This window comes from Symphodus melops (genome assembly GCF_947650265.1).
Source record: "Symphodus melops genome assembly, chromosome: 5".
Lineage (NCBI taxonomy): Eukaryota > Metazoa > Chordata > Actinopteri > Labriformes > Labridae > Symphodus > Symphodus melops.
The window spans coordinates 17,470,262-17,486,124 of NC_136695.1; the positions used below are offsets into that span (position 1 = coordinate 17,470,262).

The following is a 15,863-nucleotide window of genomic DNA, read 5'->3' on the forward strand; positions in this document are numbered from 1 at the left end:
GGCTCTGTCTGACAGCAAACAAGCCTGGCAGAGCATAACCCATGCAGATGTGTGACACAGTACTCTCTCTATGTCTGTGGCTATTTTGACGGAAGAGAAATAGGGTTAAGACACAAACAGTCTGAAGTCCATGGACCATCTGACCCTTTTTATTGTGTAGCAAAGGGTTAAAAGAGGTTATGGTGCCTTTCATTAGTCGAGGCTTAATGCAGTTTTAGATTGCAGAGAGAAAAGTATTTATGTTGTTTCTAATTCCAGCTGATCACATCCTGGATGCTGTTTTGCAGATGTGCAACCCAACAGGCGTCTTTGTGTCACATGTGTTTATCAAAGTAATTTCTTCCCAATTATCTAACTCTTTGCACTTGTGGCACACTTGAACTATTTTGGCAATTTAGTTTTCTCTAATAAATATCCTTTAGCCTTGTTGTTCCTCGTGAAAACTTAATGAAAATGCATCCCAATAGTGAACATGTTTTTTAAAGGGTCGAAATCTCTCAGAATAACATACCAAGTTGACACACAGCTCTGCACAGGGCAGACGCTGTGTATGCCACATATAATGAGGAGGGGAGAACCTGCCTGTGCTGGATGAGAATGCGTTATATCTTAACCTTAAGTGTATAATCACAGGGTTTGCTTAAATGCAGCCTCGCATTTAGATGTTTTCCTGTCTGCTGCTGATAAAAACACCTTTGCTCACACATGAGTAAGAGAGTCCTGTACCTCTCAAATACGCCTCTCTGCTAAAACATTAACCCAGCAGTGACAAGCAGTTTGGCAATTTCAAAACAGCGGAATTGAAAAATGAAGGAGAAACTGATTGGTTGCCTAAGCTTTTAAACACATCAGAAGATAATTTAAAATGAAACTGTCAAAGAAAATTCTAATTTGGGGTAATTTATTTCTCTGCTTGCTTGATCTTTTTTTTAGATCAGGAATATTCCAATTCAGATACAAAATCTTGTTCTTCGTGGCACAAAAACAACTTAGAAAGAGCAGAGCGATATCAACTTCAAATTAGGTCATACAATACAAAAAGCAACATTTGGCAGTAAGACGTAAACTTGATAGATGATCTTTTATCCTGGTTTTAAAATTAACTAAGCTAATAAAATTCATCATTTCATCTATTAAAAAAATCTTTCCACCCTGAATTGTCCACGCAGTCCTTTGCTGATAGGTGGGAGGCCTGTCCTTTAAAAAGTGTTGAGAAATGGCTGCTTGCAACCACACTGTTGAGAATCTCTTACCACATAAAGTACCAACATACAAAGATTTACTCAACATCCACATGGGTCAGGGTACAGTCCCTCTGTTGGTTCACAGTGCTCATGTAACATCCATACCTGTTGTTTACTACATTGTCATGGTGACATAGTTTGGTGAACAAAAGTACATCTCCTCTTACAAAATGCCACAACCACAAAAACAACAACATACAAAACAGTAAGAAAGAATCAAACACATGCAAAGTTTGCTGACTGAATGCAGACTGACAAAGGGGAATTCCAAATACCCCTTTTACAATTGAACTGGTTTCCCCATCCAAGTTATTTTCTTGGTTCTTTTCCAAGGATAGAATTGAAATTCCTCTTTATGAAGTGTGTTTTCCCCCTGTAAATTAAAGTAAGTGTTCTGGGGAAATGTAACACATGTTGGGTGTTTAATGTGTACCTCTGACGATAGAAGACCTTGAGAGAAAGGAGATAAGAGGACTAAAATACCTGAATGTCAGAGTGTGAGAGCACATCAATCTGCAGGCATGAAGCTGCTCCTTCTTCTGACTCTCTTTGGAGGGGCAGGTACAGTACAGAGTTCACTGAAACGGTCTTAAGATCAGGCATTAATTGCTGCATAGCATACAAACCTTAATTTGAAGAGCTAAATCACCGTAATAATGTTTCTTTCTCTGTTTTTCTTAACTTTTGCAGTTGCTCTGAAGGATGACGACAAGATAGTTGGAGGATATGAGTGTCCAAAAAACTCTGTACCCCACCAAGTGTCACTCTTTACGGGGTACAACTTCTGTGGAGGGATCCTTCTGTCTGAGGAGTGGGTGCTGTCTGCTGCACACTGCAAATCCAAGTAAGAACATGGCCAAAAAACCCGAACTGTAGCATCTGCTTTACCTTGACACATTAATATTGTGTTTGATCAAACCTTTTGTATGACTTAGTCTTGATTTTCTCATTGGGAGAAGCAGAAAAAGTGCAACATGACTTCAATATTTTCTTCTCCAAGGTCAGATATAGAAATTCGACTCGGTGAGCATGACATCTGGGAACCGGAAGGGACAGAACAGTACATCATGTCTGCCAAGTTTATCCAACACCCTGACTACAACTCCCGCTCAAAGGACAATGACATCATGCTGATCAAGCTAAGTCGACCTGCTACCCTGAACAGCTACGTCCGCCCAGCTAGACTTCCTTCAAAGTGTGCTAGTGATGAAACAATGTGCCAGATCTCTGGATGGGGAAATATTCGTCCTAGTGACGAGGGTTGTGAGTACTTGCAAGCTAAAAAAATCTCTTCAAAAGTATTTGTCATCCCTTCATGACACACAGAAAGGCATCACATTTTTTTCTTTATTCACCCAGCAAAGTTTCCTCATAAACTGCAATGCTTGGAGGTCCCTCTCTTGAGTGATGACACATGCTTTAATTCATATCCTTTCCAAGTCACGGAAAACATGATCTGTGCTGGCTACCTGGAGGGGGGAAAGGACTCCTGTCAGGTACCATAGACAAGGGTTGCTGCAGCATTAAAAAAAAAAGCTTCTGCGAGCAAAGATAACCCGTTTGTCTTTTTGTTGTCAGGGTGACTCTGGGGGTCCCTTGATGTGTGATGGAGAGCTCCAAGGTGTCGTTTCCTGGGGTAAGGGCTGTGCCCAGAGCAACAAGCCTGGGGTCTACACTAAAGTGTGCAACTACATATCCTGGATCAAGAACATCATGGCGTCTGGATGAGCGTGAAAGCTGTCAAATAATTCACATTAAGATATGGCAACAACAGTAAAATGAACATGAAGGTGATCTGTGTGTACAGTGTGGTTTATATGTATATCAATATGTCATTTAAAGTAGACTGTAAGGCTATTCATTTAAACAGATTACTGTTAAGAGAAATACATAGCAGCATCCTCAGTTGAAGCTTCAATAAGCTAAAGCTCAACACATGCACTTTAAATTCCTGTAAACCTACAGAGAGGTGTAATGCTTCTTAATTTTTGTGGTGTGCTCAGCACTATAATTCATAGTTAGTTTCGTCAGAGAGAGTCAAAATGCCAAAGATCTAACAAACTGTGTGACATTGCTAGTTGCCTCCTTTAGTCTTGGTGAATCAGCATGACTTTACTTTAATCTACGGTTGACTTATTTTCTCAGATGCCTTGTAGATCACAGAACAGTTGAAGGACAAACCTGACATTTGAAGCCCACAAACAGTAAATCAAGATACAAAAACACGGCTACACTGCTCTCTGTGGGCTGAAAGCGTAAATTTTGCTCCCTTTGGTAACTCTCCAGAATCACTGACTGTAGAGCAGTGCTGCACTAAGACAGCAGGCTGTCCTGTTATTATTCGGCTAAAGTTCAATGAAATATACAAAATGACAATAAAAGGTCCATGATGGTAATGCAAGGTTTGTGTTAATTGGAAATTAAAGTGTCCATTGTCAAAAAAGATGAAAAGGCATCAGGTGCACTTGTGAATCCAAAAAAAAAATTAAAAAAAATTCAGTGGATTTTATTTGCCTGGGTGTGGCACAGAGCAGAGCAGTGAGTCACTCAGCTTTTTCTTGACCACCAAATTAACAACAAGGTTTCTAAGGACTCATACAATAAATAGCTCTAATTGCTTTGTATGGTGCATTTTTTTTCCATGGATCTTTTGCCTTGGAGAGGAAGTTTATTCTGGCAACACAGATGTTCATGTTTTGAATCAAACAGAAATCCACAAACCATGTTTATGAGCGACTCAAAAGTTACGGCAGATTGGTTTAAGGTTCCTCCCCCTTCTGGAACATCTTTTACAGGACATTGATTTTCACAGGACAAATTGACACAGACATCGCAAACATACATGTGTTAATATGAAGCCTCACATCTATATATCTACACCACAGTTTTGGGTATCAAATCTATTGACCACAGATCTTTCAGAGAGAGGGCCAACATATAATAACATGTTCTTTAAGTCAAACCAGATCCCTGTCTCAAAACACATGGACTGGCACTGCCTCTGTACATGACATCAGCTGCTGGTGGCTTCTATTCCAGTCCAAAATAAAGCATGTTGACTGCTTGGCCAGCTCTTGTGGCTTAGGGTGGGGACCCTCATGAGCGGTCAACAAATTTCCTTAAGATACTCTCCAGGGATGTAATCATGGTTAGGACAGGACAGTGGCAGCAGCAACACATTGAATCACAAGCGGCAGCTTTAATCCTCTAGTACAAAGGCATGACTTCCTTTGACTTTCTGACACCACCTTTGACTCTATTAAAACTAAGACCACTTTTGTCCCCTTCTTCCTAAATCGTGTCTTTGACTTCCTTTAAAAAAAAATAAAAAAATCTTTTTGTCTTGTAGTACCAGACAGAAGCCAGCAGATAGCAGCATTGAACCGTTGATAAAAAGGTTTATTGCAGTTTTGCAAATAACGTTTCTTTTCTCTCTTACGGTTGATCTGATTGAGCAGCTACATTAAATTCAGTGTAAGACAGTTTCTGAATTTTATCAGCATATATTTCTTCCGTTTTGAATAAAACTGACAGTAACTTGGGGGCGGCAGTAGCGCAGCCCTTATAGGGACTTGGGTCGGGAACCGGAGGGTCGCTGGTTCAAGTCCTAAGGCGGACCAAAATATGGAAGTTGGTATGGTAGGTAGCTGGAGAGGTGCAAGACTACCTCTCGAGCACTGCCTAAGTTACCTTGAGCAAGGCACCGTACCCCCATCACCCCAGGGGGATCCTGGAAGGTGCGTCTGTAAAATAAAACAATAGGCTTTAACTCTTGAGGGAGTGATGATTGTGATGCGAGTCCAGGTCCATGTTATTTCTGAGAATGGGCCAGTGTGTGTGATGTGTATGGCTCAGGTTTGCCTTCTTCCGTGTGTTGTAATCCATTACCAGGCGATTAATTAAATGAAATCTCATATAGGCTATAACGTTCCTGTAGTAAAGTGGAATCATTGTAGTCCAGCTGCTTTAGCAAAAAAGAAAGAAAAGTATTTCAAACTAGACCACGAGGTTCTGGAGCAGTTGATAAATTAACTTGTGGAACAATGTTGTATTACTGTGCACGTTATCACATAGGCCATGATGTAGCGGCTGTTTTTTTCTCTTTTCTTTATTTCTCTGTTATATCATCAGGTTGCTGCTATAAGACCCATGTAAAATCAAAATAATATGAATATCTCCAGAAGATAGCAAAGTCCACAAATCGTCTGTAGGAACAGGTCTAACAGAACATCAGTATACTCCACTATCATCTCCTCATCATTTAAAAAAAACATAGCAGCCTAGTGCTCACAATTCACACTGACGCCCTCCGCCGACAGGACCACCTCCTCCTGACGCAGAGGCTGAGTCAGCGAGCGTGCGCAATTCCCACTACATAAAAAGTGTGCACATGGCCTCTTTGTGTCTCCCTCCTGGAAGCCTATAAAGTCAACTCACTTCACTCCAAGTCGCCAGATTGGAACAGCAAGTGGATGTATCTCAAATTTATGAAAGGGGACTGAAACATCCGGTAGGTTTCAAATAAACTATGATATTCTTTAATTTATTTTGTCTTGATTGCTGCGTTTATTGCTGCGTTGCTGATATATATATATATATATATATATATATATATATATATAATTTAAATCCAAGCCAAGCACTTGATGTAGGACATGGCAAGTTAGTTTACATGATTTATTACATTTAAAAGGGTATTTCAATGAAGTCTTTGAGATTTTGGATGTTTTAAATTTAAATTTAAATGTGTTCTTTTCCGCTTTAGTTACAACTTTTTGACCAGCTATTAGCCCGGAGAATAAGGTGATTTCCATTAATATTAACAGTCTTTGTATGTTAGAAAACAAATAGGTATATTAGGAATACAAAAACACAGGTGGTAAAAAAAAATATATGTAACATGTTTTAAAAGACAAACTATGCAAACGTAAATATTCATCACTGTAATTTTAACTCCTGTATTGGACATGTTTTGAAAACAACAGAACACAGATGTTAGTGATGTACATTATTGGATTAACAGTCTTGTTACACAATAGTTTAAAAATAATTGACTAACCTTAAAGCCTTTTGTAGTAAATGTGTCTTATTAAAATCCACATAAAACAAACAATTCAATCTATCATAGATTTATTTTCTGAGTTATTTCTTATGCATGTTTTCTTACATGTACTTTCTCTCTGTCCCTTAGAGTTAAAACAAACAAACAATGGAGCTCAAACCGCATTTAAAGAAGCTGGGTTCGATAATCCGTGCCGTCCTCACCTTCCTTTTCGCTCTGCTGGTCCTTGGTGTGATGATTTGGGCCTATGTGGCAGGTTTCCAGCTGGTGACCTCCCCTTTCGGAATCATCTCCTTTGGCTTCTATGGACTACTCCTTACTCTCCACGTGCTGGTCCAAAGCTTTTTCGCCTTCATTGAGCACCGGCGGATGAAAGCTCGCACAGAGGACTGCACCTTCACCAAAACTATTGGCTTCACTATCTCGGCTTTCCAGGAGGACCCCGTTTATCTGAGAGAGTGCCTTAATTCTGTCAGGTCCCTCAAGTACCCCCCTGAGTTGCTGCGCATCGTCATGGTGATAGACGGCAACTCAGAAGATGATAGATACATGATGGACATGTTCAGAGAAGTGTTTGCTGACCAAGACCCGGGCTTTTTTGTGTGGGAGAACAACTATCATACATGGGACCCCACCCAGGGCCAGCAGGATGTAGAAACTGGCTCAGTAATTGGTCCTAAGGAGGATGCTGATTATATTATAGTAGATGACCCTCAGAGGGCAGAGGTAGAGCGGCTGATCAAGACCACAAGATGTGTGTGCATCATGCAGAAGTGGGGCGGAAAACGGGAAGTGATGTACACGGCGTTCAAAGCACTTGGGGACTCAGTGGACTACATACAGGTATCTTGTTTTGTTTACACTTCACAATCTTCCTTTATTTTTTCAGTAAGCTAACTCTGCTCAGAGGAAATCAGACTCTCTTACATAACTGTCTCCATCTTTCACCAGGTGTGTGACTCCGATACTAAGCTGGACACGCTGGCCACTATAGAGCTGTGCAAAGTGTTGGAGAGCAATGAGAAGTACGGTGCTGTGGGGGGAGATGTGATGATCCTTAACCAGAAAGACTCTTTCATCAGCTTCATGAGCAGCCTCAGGTACTGGATGGCTTTCAACATCGAGAGAGCCTGCCAGTCCTTCTTCGACTGTGTGTCCTGTATCAGTGGACCTCTTGGTAAGAAAAACAAACAAGTATTTTTTGGGTGATGTGAATCAGCGTAATCATTGTCTAGCAGTGGTACTCATGGTTTTAACTCACTTTAACTTGTGTTTATGTTTTCCTGCAGGGCTGTACAGGAACGACCTCCTCCAGCAGTTTCTGGAGTCCTGGTACAATCAAATGTTTTTGGGGACTCACTGCACATTTGGGGATGACAGACATCTTACCAACCGAATGCTGAGCATGGGCTATGCCACAAAGTAAGAAGCTTATCAATCAATCAATCAATCAATCAATCCTTTATTCATCTCGCAACCGGAGAAATGACAGAGTTTGTGCTGGAGGGCACTGGTCTGCTGCGACTCGTATCGCGCTGACACTTGTTTCTTCCTAACATCAGCGTCCGCCTTCCTTGAGAGCTAGAGAAGAATTATTATTTATCATTGGCAGAGATGTTCAGATTTTAATTGTACCTTCCCTTCAGGGATTCTGATACACAGACATAAGTACTGACAAAAAAAGATATGCCATATTGTTAGACAAACACTGCTGTCATTTTTCAAGTTGTGACTGAAAGTACCCTCTTATTGCTGTTATCGCAAGCTAATTTAGGAAAATAGGTAATGGTGTCAGATTTGTTCATTTACCTGCATATCTGCAATATCTGTACAGTTCTGCTTATGAACGTTATGACATCAAACGCAGTTATCTGGAGGGTGATGATGATTATTATTATTATTATTATTTCATGGGTTCCTTTTCCTTTTTTTTCTTCTCTTTTTTTTTTTAAAGATACACAGCACGCTCTAAATGCTACACAGAGACACCTGCTCAGTTTCTGCGCTGGCTCAACCAGCAGACACGTTGGACTAAATCTTACTTCCGCGAGTGGCTCTTCAACGCGATGTGGTGGCACAAGCACCACCTCTGGATGACCTATGAGTCCATTGTTTCAGGTATTTTCCCCTTCTTTGTCACCGCTACCATCATCCAGCTCTTCTGGACAGGCACGCTGTGGGACATCCTGTGGATCCTGTGCTGCATCCAGCTGATCGGGCTGGTGAAAGCGGCCTACGCCTGCATCCTGCGCAGGGACTTTGTGATGGTGTTCATGTCCTTGTACTCAGTTCTGTACATGACCAGTCTGCTGCCTGCTAAGTATTTTGCCATTCTCACCATGAACAAAAGCAGCTGGGGGACATCGGGCAGACGCAAGATTGTAGGGAACTATGTTCCTCTCCTCCCTTTGTCAGTGTGGTCCGCCATTTTACTAGGGGGGATGGGTTACACTATCTATGAGGAGAGTCAAATGAACTGGTCAACTCCAGCCAAGAAAGCAGAGATTGATTTTCTAGTCTTTGGCTGCCTGGCCTACGTAGTTTACTGGATGATTATGATGGGTCTTTACTGGTTGTGGTTTCGCAGGATAATAAGAATACGTACCAAAAGTTATGCACTGAATGTGTAGGTGTGAAGGAAGATCATTTATTTAAGTTTAACCATACATCTTATTTTATTCAGTTAATTTATTTATGTGTCTGTCTAAGGAGATTTTCATGCAGCTGCTAAAAATATAAAGGAAGAAAACAAAGGAAAATTAACTGAGCACTTTCGAAAACATGACAGAAAAAATCTGTGATCATCGGAGGAAGAGTGTTTATGACAAATACTTTGTATGGAGATGTTGTTGCACATTGGAATGAAATAGTACTGAAGGCATTAGGCCCAGGCACTTTCAAAAGGTATTTATTAATAAAACCAAAAAACCTGAAAGATGCGTTTTTAGATCACATTTATTATTTTATATTTAAGGGTGAAGGGGGGGATCTTTTTTTTAGGTTTATGGTAAATATTAACTTCACTAATGTGCCTTACTGTATCAATTTAGTGACCATGACTATACCACTGTTGTTATTGCACTGGATCATTGATGGCACTTTCTGCAGCTCTGCAGACCTACTTGAATACACATTTTTAGTATACTGCACATGGGAAGTATGTACAGAAGAGAAAAAGAAACCATACCTCTTGAATGAACAATCAAAGACGCTGGGGCTGACAACCAAGTTGTCATGTTGTAGCCTGATACAACGATGAAAGATGCTTCTATAAATGTATTTTATCTAATTGCTGTAAACCGTCTCTCTATGTATCGGTATGCACTTTGTTTAACTTGATATCACAGAGGACAACAGAAACATGCCTGTTTATATATACATATATATTCTTCTGAAAATGTGAAGACATATGGTTTTGGGAACTTGTATATAAATGAAAAACCAAATAAAATATTTTTCTAATGTGAACATTTTTCATTGGATCAAATTGCATTGTTTTTCAAATACAACAGAAAGAGTGCTTGTTTTCATGAAAAAATGAAGCTTATCAAAATGAAAGCTAAGAACTGAAACATTTACAAAACACGTTACTTTGACTGATCAATAAAAAACGTACTTAAGTTAGAGGTAGTTAGAGTGTATGCCAGTAAAAGTTCATGTCACAGGTGCAAAGTACATTTTTGCTGGTAAATCAGAAGACAAAGATGCAACTACTCGATATCATGTATTTCCACAAAGAAGGATGCTGCTGTCAATGAACAACTTTGTAGATAATCTGTGATGCAGATGGAAATAGAATGTGCAATACCCTGACAACGGGAGCACAGATATGTCAGATAACACAGATAACAGTTAAAGTAAAGTAATAAAAAGGGTGTGAGGCTTTTACATATTGGCGTCAACCTTTGAGATTGCACAGTTTTTCCTACAGGGCGTTGTGAGGATATGACTTCACGTAATAAGCAGTTTGGTTATATTTAGATACTGTCTTTATATTTCAAGTTGATCTAAACAATATAAGTGCTGTTGCCATGATATCAATGCAGTTTTGTCGTTAAACACAATGGTAATTTCTGCTATGTAACAAATCAACAATAAAAACATGCCATCGAAGATTCACTCAAATTTTGTTGATTACATGTTAAAGGCATACTTCACCCATTTGCATGAAGCTTTGTATCATTAGAAACATGGTAGTAGTGTTGAATGGTCGTGAATCTAACCCTCATTTTGCTCTGAGATGAGAAAAATATGTTTTTCTTTGCCTGGAAGTTTTCTTCATGTGATGCAAAAAGCGTCATATTGCATATTTTTCTCGTCTCAGGGCAAAATGAGGGCTGGGATGTGGGATGTTTTTCTTGGCCCACTTGAAGTTCATGTTTTAAAAGCGTTTCCATAAAGGAGAAATACTCTTTTATTATGTGACTGTATATGTAATATCATATCATATCTATTCCCTGCACTCCCATTCTATCTGGTAGATGTTGGTCGCGTTTAAATGAAAAGGTCTGGAAGGAAAACACTTTGTGTTTGAATAGTGAAGAATGAAATCTCTAGAGAGAGACAAAAATGAGGATAAATCAAGACTACATCATTTACAGTTTAACGTAAATTGATCACAGTTTAAAAAAAAGATTTGGGTTATTGATATGAATGTAATGAACCTGTTGTATCAGAGTTATACGAGCTGGATGGAACAGCAGCTTTATAATTACCTTCATGAGTAAGATATGACAATGCGAGAACCTTTGATTGTTACATAACTTGTAGAGTGGAGCTTTTGAGAGTACTAAAGGTGCAGAGGGAGTGACTCTTCACGTTGCCACAATCCCATGACAACTAAAAGTACGATGGATAACTAGATAAACAGATACATCTTTGTGTTTAGTACAAAAACCCCTCCATAAATGAATGTTCCTACTCAAAGAAGTGCTTGACCCAAAGAAAGTTTTGAAATGTCAAGTGGACATTTGTCTTTCATCTTTGTATTTCTTTGTATAAAACATCGTCACAGTCTGACGTTAGGTGTGGAGAAGGAGGAGATAAAATGTAAATAATTATTTTTCAGGAATAATTACCTGAAATAGGCTTGACTATAGTCTCTGACATAACATTACACAGCAAGCTTGAAAAAGGAAATTTATTCTCTTTGCTTTAAGGGTTAGGGTTAGGGTTAGGTGTTCATTCAATGTTTGTTTCAAATGTGGTGATTTATAATGACAAAAGGCACAACAGTCATTAGGACGTTCATTTATGTTCTGTCATGGTCTTTTCAATAAAAGTGAAGCCATCACTCGATCAGTTTTTATTTCCCAAAACCGATTAAAGCTCCCTCCATGAATGAAAAGCTCTCTCTTAATTATGTGACAAAGTTACACATAGCCCCTTTAAGTTGTCTTTCATTTCAATTCTTGTCTTAAGTTTTTTTTTCTGTTCCTACCCCCTCATATTAAAAAAAAAAAAAAAACACACAATCCATCAGTGTATGATGTTGAACTAGTTGGCTGAAAATAATTATGTTTTTGGACAAAACAAAAACAAAATAATGGGAACAGATGAACCACAACCATTACACAAGAAACAACAAAACAGAAAACAGAAAAACAGAATATCCCTGCTCCAGCTCATAACAAATTAATATTTAATTAATTTTATTCAATATTTTATTTTACGCAACCATGTAACCATACAACCACTAACGCTATTGCATGCTTGAAAGAGAAGCCGAGGTTGCCAAAAAAAAAACATTAACACGTTAGGGTGCAAAACAGTATAACTTACAATGATGTTCATGAGATCCATTTGGTGGACTTCAATCTTCAATCTTTTCGTCTTTAGGCTAATCCTACGACACATTAATCAATCAATCAATCAATCAATCAATTAATCTTTATTTTTTTAACTTCAATTCACAATAGGTGTTATCTCGAGACACTTTACAAAAAGCAGGTAAAAGGCCTTACTTATTGCTATATCAGTCTGGTTGCAGAAAAAAGACTTGTTGCAAGAATCATTTTGTAACTCTTTGTACCCTAATATAAACAAATGTTCAAGATTATTAAAGTGATTTTTGATTGGTCGCAGTTTGATGTGGCCTAATTTTAGCTAGTTAAACAATGGTTGATAAAAGGCCTTAGATGTTAGGACCTTTGATACCCCCCAATTTAATTCAACTGTAAACCCTGGTTAGTAGTCCCAGGATTGGGGAGCATCTATAGTGTTATGGTGTATTTCTTACATGATAGTACTGGTACTTTAACTTGGGTAAACCCTCTGCATATGTCATCCAACTCTGCAGATAATGCTCCCATATCAATTTTAATGGAGACATTGTGTCTGTGATTTGTTTTTTGTTTAGCTCTGATTGATGACACGATGACAAGAATAACTTGTCTGTGTGCAAGTTATGTGTTATAAATTGTAAAACAGCAGGCTTTGATTTGATTACCACAAGAACACTGGCATCAGCAAGAAACAGTTACGATATAATGAGCAGCTGCTATCAGCTTGAGGATCTGCCAGAGTTTCTGATTTGGCAAACACAAATATGTTCTCAAATGAATCAAAGCGTCTGAATTTCCTCAGACCATTATCATAACATATGAATCAGGATCAGCTTTAAAAAAGTTAAATAATCAGTCAGTATCTGTCCAGTTTGGTTGCAGATCTAAATCAGACAGTGATGGAGGTGCAGAGAACAGCCTAGAAATGGAGGTGTAAAACATAATCAGCTCCTGGGGCAGGTTGAACTTCCGAGCTGACACAGGAAGTACATGTCTTTTTCCTTGTGTCCATGTGGAAGGTTCACTTCAGGTCCTGGGAGGTTGTGAATCCCAGGAACCTGAAAGAGTTCACAGTAGACACTGGGCTTACTCATCAGATGTCACATAGATTACGGTGTCTTTTATCACATAATTACATCTCAGTCATGGATCCACAGCCAACGTGGATCTCAGACCTCTGAGCTGATTTACTACTCACATTCAACAAAGATTTCGTGAGTCAGGGAAAGGAGAAAGGAAAAAATAACTTTAGAAGTCTGACGCAGCCGAACATCACTTCCCCCCATATCTGTTTTCAATTAACTTGTCCCCCTCCACCCTGTCTGGGCCTCCTTTTCTGACATCAGTCGGATGTCAGTAAAGGACAACCTCAGCGGGCACACATGTCGGGTCTCACGTTCAAATTGTTACAAACAAAAAGAAGACGTGTGGACCACAAAGTGTTGTGTCACAATCATTTCACGCAGACCATTTGTTCGTTTAGAGAGCTGTAATTTATGAAGTATTGGGAAAACTTGTGCAAATACTTTCTCCTCCAGATCATGTAAAAACCACTACAATGGCTACCATTATGACTTCATGCGTCATAATTATTACAAGGTGACGTGTAGAGAAAGAACAAGAGTGTAAACACTGCTGGAGATATGAGCAAATCAGGCCTTCCTGCGTATAATATATATTTACGACGTGTGTTTTTTCAACTCATCATCACAATCATTTTTCTGTTTTGCCTTTGTGGTCGTATTTATTATTACAGTATTTTTGACTTTATTTATGTCATAGATCTTTTTTATTTCAGTGGATAAGATATGAGAAAATGAGTCAAGATTCAGAATAAGAATAAAGAAGTCAGTTGGATCATTTAGTTATTTCTGGCACAGTGTATTTGTACAAATTAAATTAAGGGTGTTTCCTCAGTCTGCAGAGACGGCTTTCAAGTGACGACCTTGGCTGAAACATGCACACTCATAATGGTGGGGCCACCATCATTTACTGGAAGTTGCGTTAAAACACATAGTTTGATGTTGCATACCAGGGAACACCAATCAGAAGCCACAATTTTTCCCAAACTTTTTGAAGACTCTGTGTGGAGCAATCAGTGTCACAAAGTGTCACATGTCTGACCTGAAGCTGCAGCTCCCCCGCTGGGCTCACCACAGACATTTTCTCATGCTGGAACAACAAAAAAAAACAACAACAACAACAATAAGGATAATTCCCCCAAAGTTTTGTCAAGTGTGTGTAAAAGTCTGAGATATTTTATAAACGAAGGGGAGAAATTATGCAGTGACAATCAGATGAATTCAATGAGAGCTACAACTGTGGCAGTTATTTACAACATATGTTCTGAAAGCTGTCTTATATAAAGTTATATGTTCCAAAGGTCAACTAAAGTTTTTCTTTAACTCACATCATCATGACTTTTTCCATACGTCAGCTCACTGTACTGAAAGTGCTTTTAAAGTCATGATGAATTATATCTGAATTAAACCATGATTGCTCTCTTTAAGAGAGGTGTACAGTACTATAAACAACAATGAAAGGTGTAAAGAATAACGCCTTACATCCACATGGTATTCTGAAGAAAGTCAAGATTTATGACTCTGTCAACAACAATGTTCTTAAGGACATTTTTTTTGACGTATATATGGTGCTTTTAACCTGAGGGGCACTCCTCTTTGTTGCCTATTACCCATTTAGATAGATAGGTTCAGTTGGGGTCTTAAAAAGAGAAACAAACAGAACGGAGCAAAGGGGGCTCAAATAAATGGGTGAAGTCCAGTAAAATAATTCAGACAAGATTTTTCATCCTCAGAGTTTACAAATTTCTCAAATTTCCTTGAGGGAGTCATCCCAAAAGGATCAATAAAGTTCAGTCTAAGTCTACATTTCCTGTTTCAAGTTTTGTCACAATGCATTATTGGTTGTTGTAGCAACTGCACAGCCTGTTGGAAAAAATACAAGCAATCTGCCCTTTAAATGACACATATAGTGTTGAGTCATGTCTGACTATATTTAGATACTCAGCATGTGCTTTATAAGTCTCGCAGATCTCAGTCAGTCCTCACATTGTGTTACTCCAACAGTGAGAAATCATTCATGTGAGCAAAAGACTACAGATTTGTGAAATTGTAATCTGAGCTGGAAGGTTGTTTTTTTACATGTTAGTAATGTTTGAATGGATCTCATATAGTGTAAATACAAAAAAAAAAAAAACACATAATGTAAAAGGCTAATCTTGAAAACACAAAACATCTACTGGGTTATAGAATTTCACTTTTACAGAAATTATTCGGAAGTTCTTAAGTTCTATTTCTTATCTTGAATTTTGTTCCAATCCTTTTGAAATTGTTCTTTAACTCTTATTTTAATTTAGGTCAGTGTTTTTTGTTTCCAACATGTTTTTATTGGAGAGAAGAGGTGTGAAACATTGACAGTATGCTTTTAAAACTATCAAGAGATGAACAATGAGTGAAATATCCTCAGCAGAGAAAACAAGTACTTAAAAGGTCACAGTAAAACATTTTCTTAAGAAATAAAGTTTTAATCTGTACATGAAGTTTTCAAATGTAATCTTCGAAGCAACAGACAAGATAAAGATGATATTGCCCCCTGGAAATTCATTTTCAGCCACAGAACAAGGTGTAAGTAATGAAAAGTTAAGAAGATAGATGTTTTAATTCTTCTCACTGGGTCATCATCTTTGAAGTGTTCTACAATACAACATGTGTGGGTGCTTTTGTTTACAACTTTCATGAAAATGGCTCACATGGA

At 38.5% G+C, this 15,863-nt stretch overlaps 2 protein-coding genes across 2 annotated transcripts; both read left to right on the plus strand.

Moving 5' to 3' along the window:
* Nucleotides 1-1,723: 1,723 nt before the first annotated feature.
* LOC306824376 (trypsin-3-like) lies at nt 1,724-3,018 on the plus strand. The gene is made up of 5 exons (XM_079344495.1): nt 1,724-1,805; nt 1,935-2,088; nt 2,245-2,507; nt 2,604-2,740; nt 2,823-3,018. Exons 1-5 carry the CDS (start codon nt 1,766-1,768, stop codon nt 2,970-2,972), a joined length of 744 nt encoding a protein of 247 aa, XP_079200621.1. The 5' UTR covers nt 1,724-1,765; the 3' UTR covers nt 2,973-3,018.
* A 2,581-nt stretch (nt 3,019-5,599) lies between these two features.
* has1 (hyaluronan synthase 1) lies at nt 5,600-9,197 on the plus strand. Its single transcript, XM_079344666.1, has 5 exons — nt 5,600-5,754; nt 6,436-7,149; nt 7,258-7,483; nt 7,596-7,728; nt 8,261-9,197. The coding sequence occupies exons 2-5, from the start codon at nt 6,454-6,456 to the stop codon at nt 8,934-8,936; spliced, it is 1,731 nt and encodes a 576-aa protein (XP_079200792.1). The 5' UTR covers nt 5,600-5,754; nt 6,436-6,453; the 3' UTR covers nt 8,937-9,197.
* Nucleotides 9,198-15,863: the final 6,666 nt, after the last annotated feature.

Coding starts and splice junctions, on each gene's coding strand:
- has1 (XM_079344666.1), top strand. CDS start 6,454: ATGGAGCTCAAACCGCATTTAAAGAAGCTGGGTTCGATAATCCGTGCC. Junction 7,150..7,257: donor ACTCAGTGGACTACATACAG/GTATCTTGTTTT, acceptor ATCTTTCACCAG/GTGTGTGACTCCGATACTAA. Junction 7,484..7,595: donor CTGTATCAGTGGACCTCTTG/GTAAGAAAAACA, acceptor GTTTTCCTGCAG/GGCTGTACAGGAACGACCTC.
- LOC306824376 (XM_079344495.1), top strand. CDS start 1,766: ATGAAGCTGCTCCTTCTTCTGACTCTCTTTGGAGGGGCAG. Junction 1,806..1,934: donor GACTCTCTTTGGAGGGGCAG/GTACAGTACAGA, acceptor TAACTTTTGCAG/TTGCTCTGAAGGATGACGAC. Junction 2,508..2,603: donor TCGTCCTAGTGACGAGGGTT/GTGAGTACTTGC, acceptor TTATTCACCCAG/CAAAGTTTCCTCATAAACTG.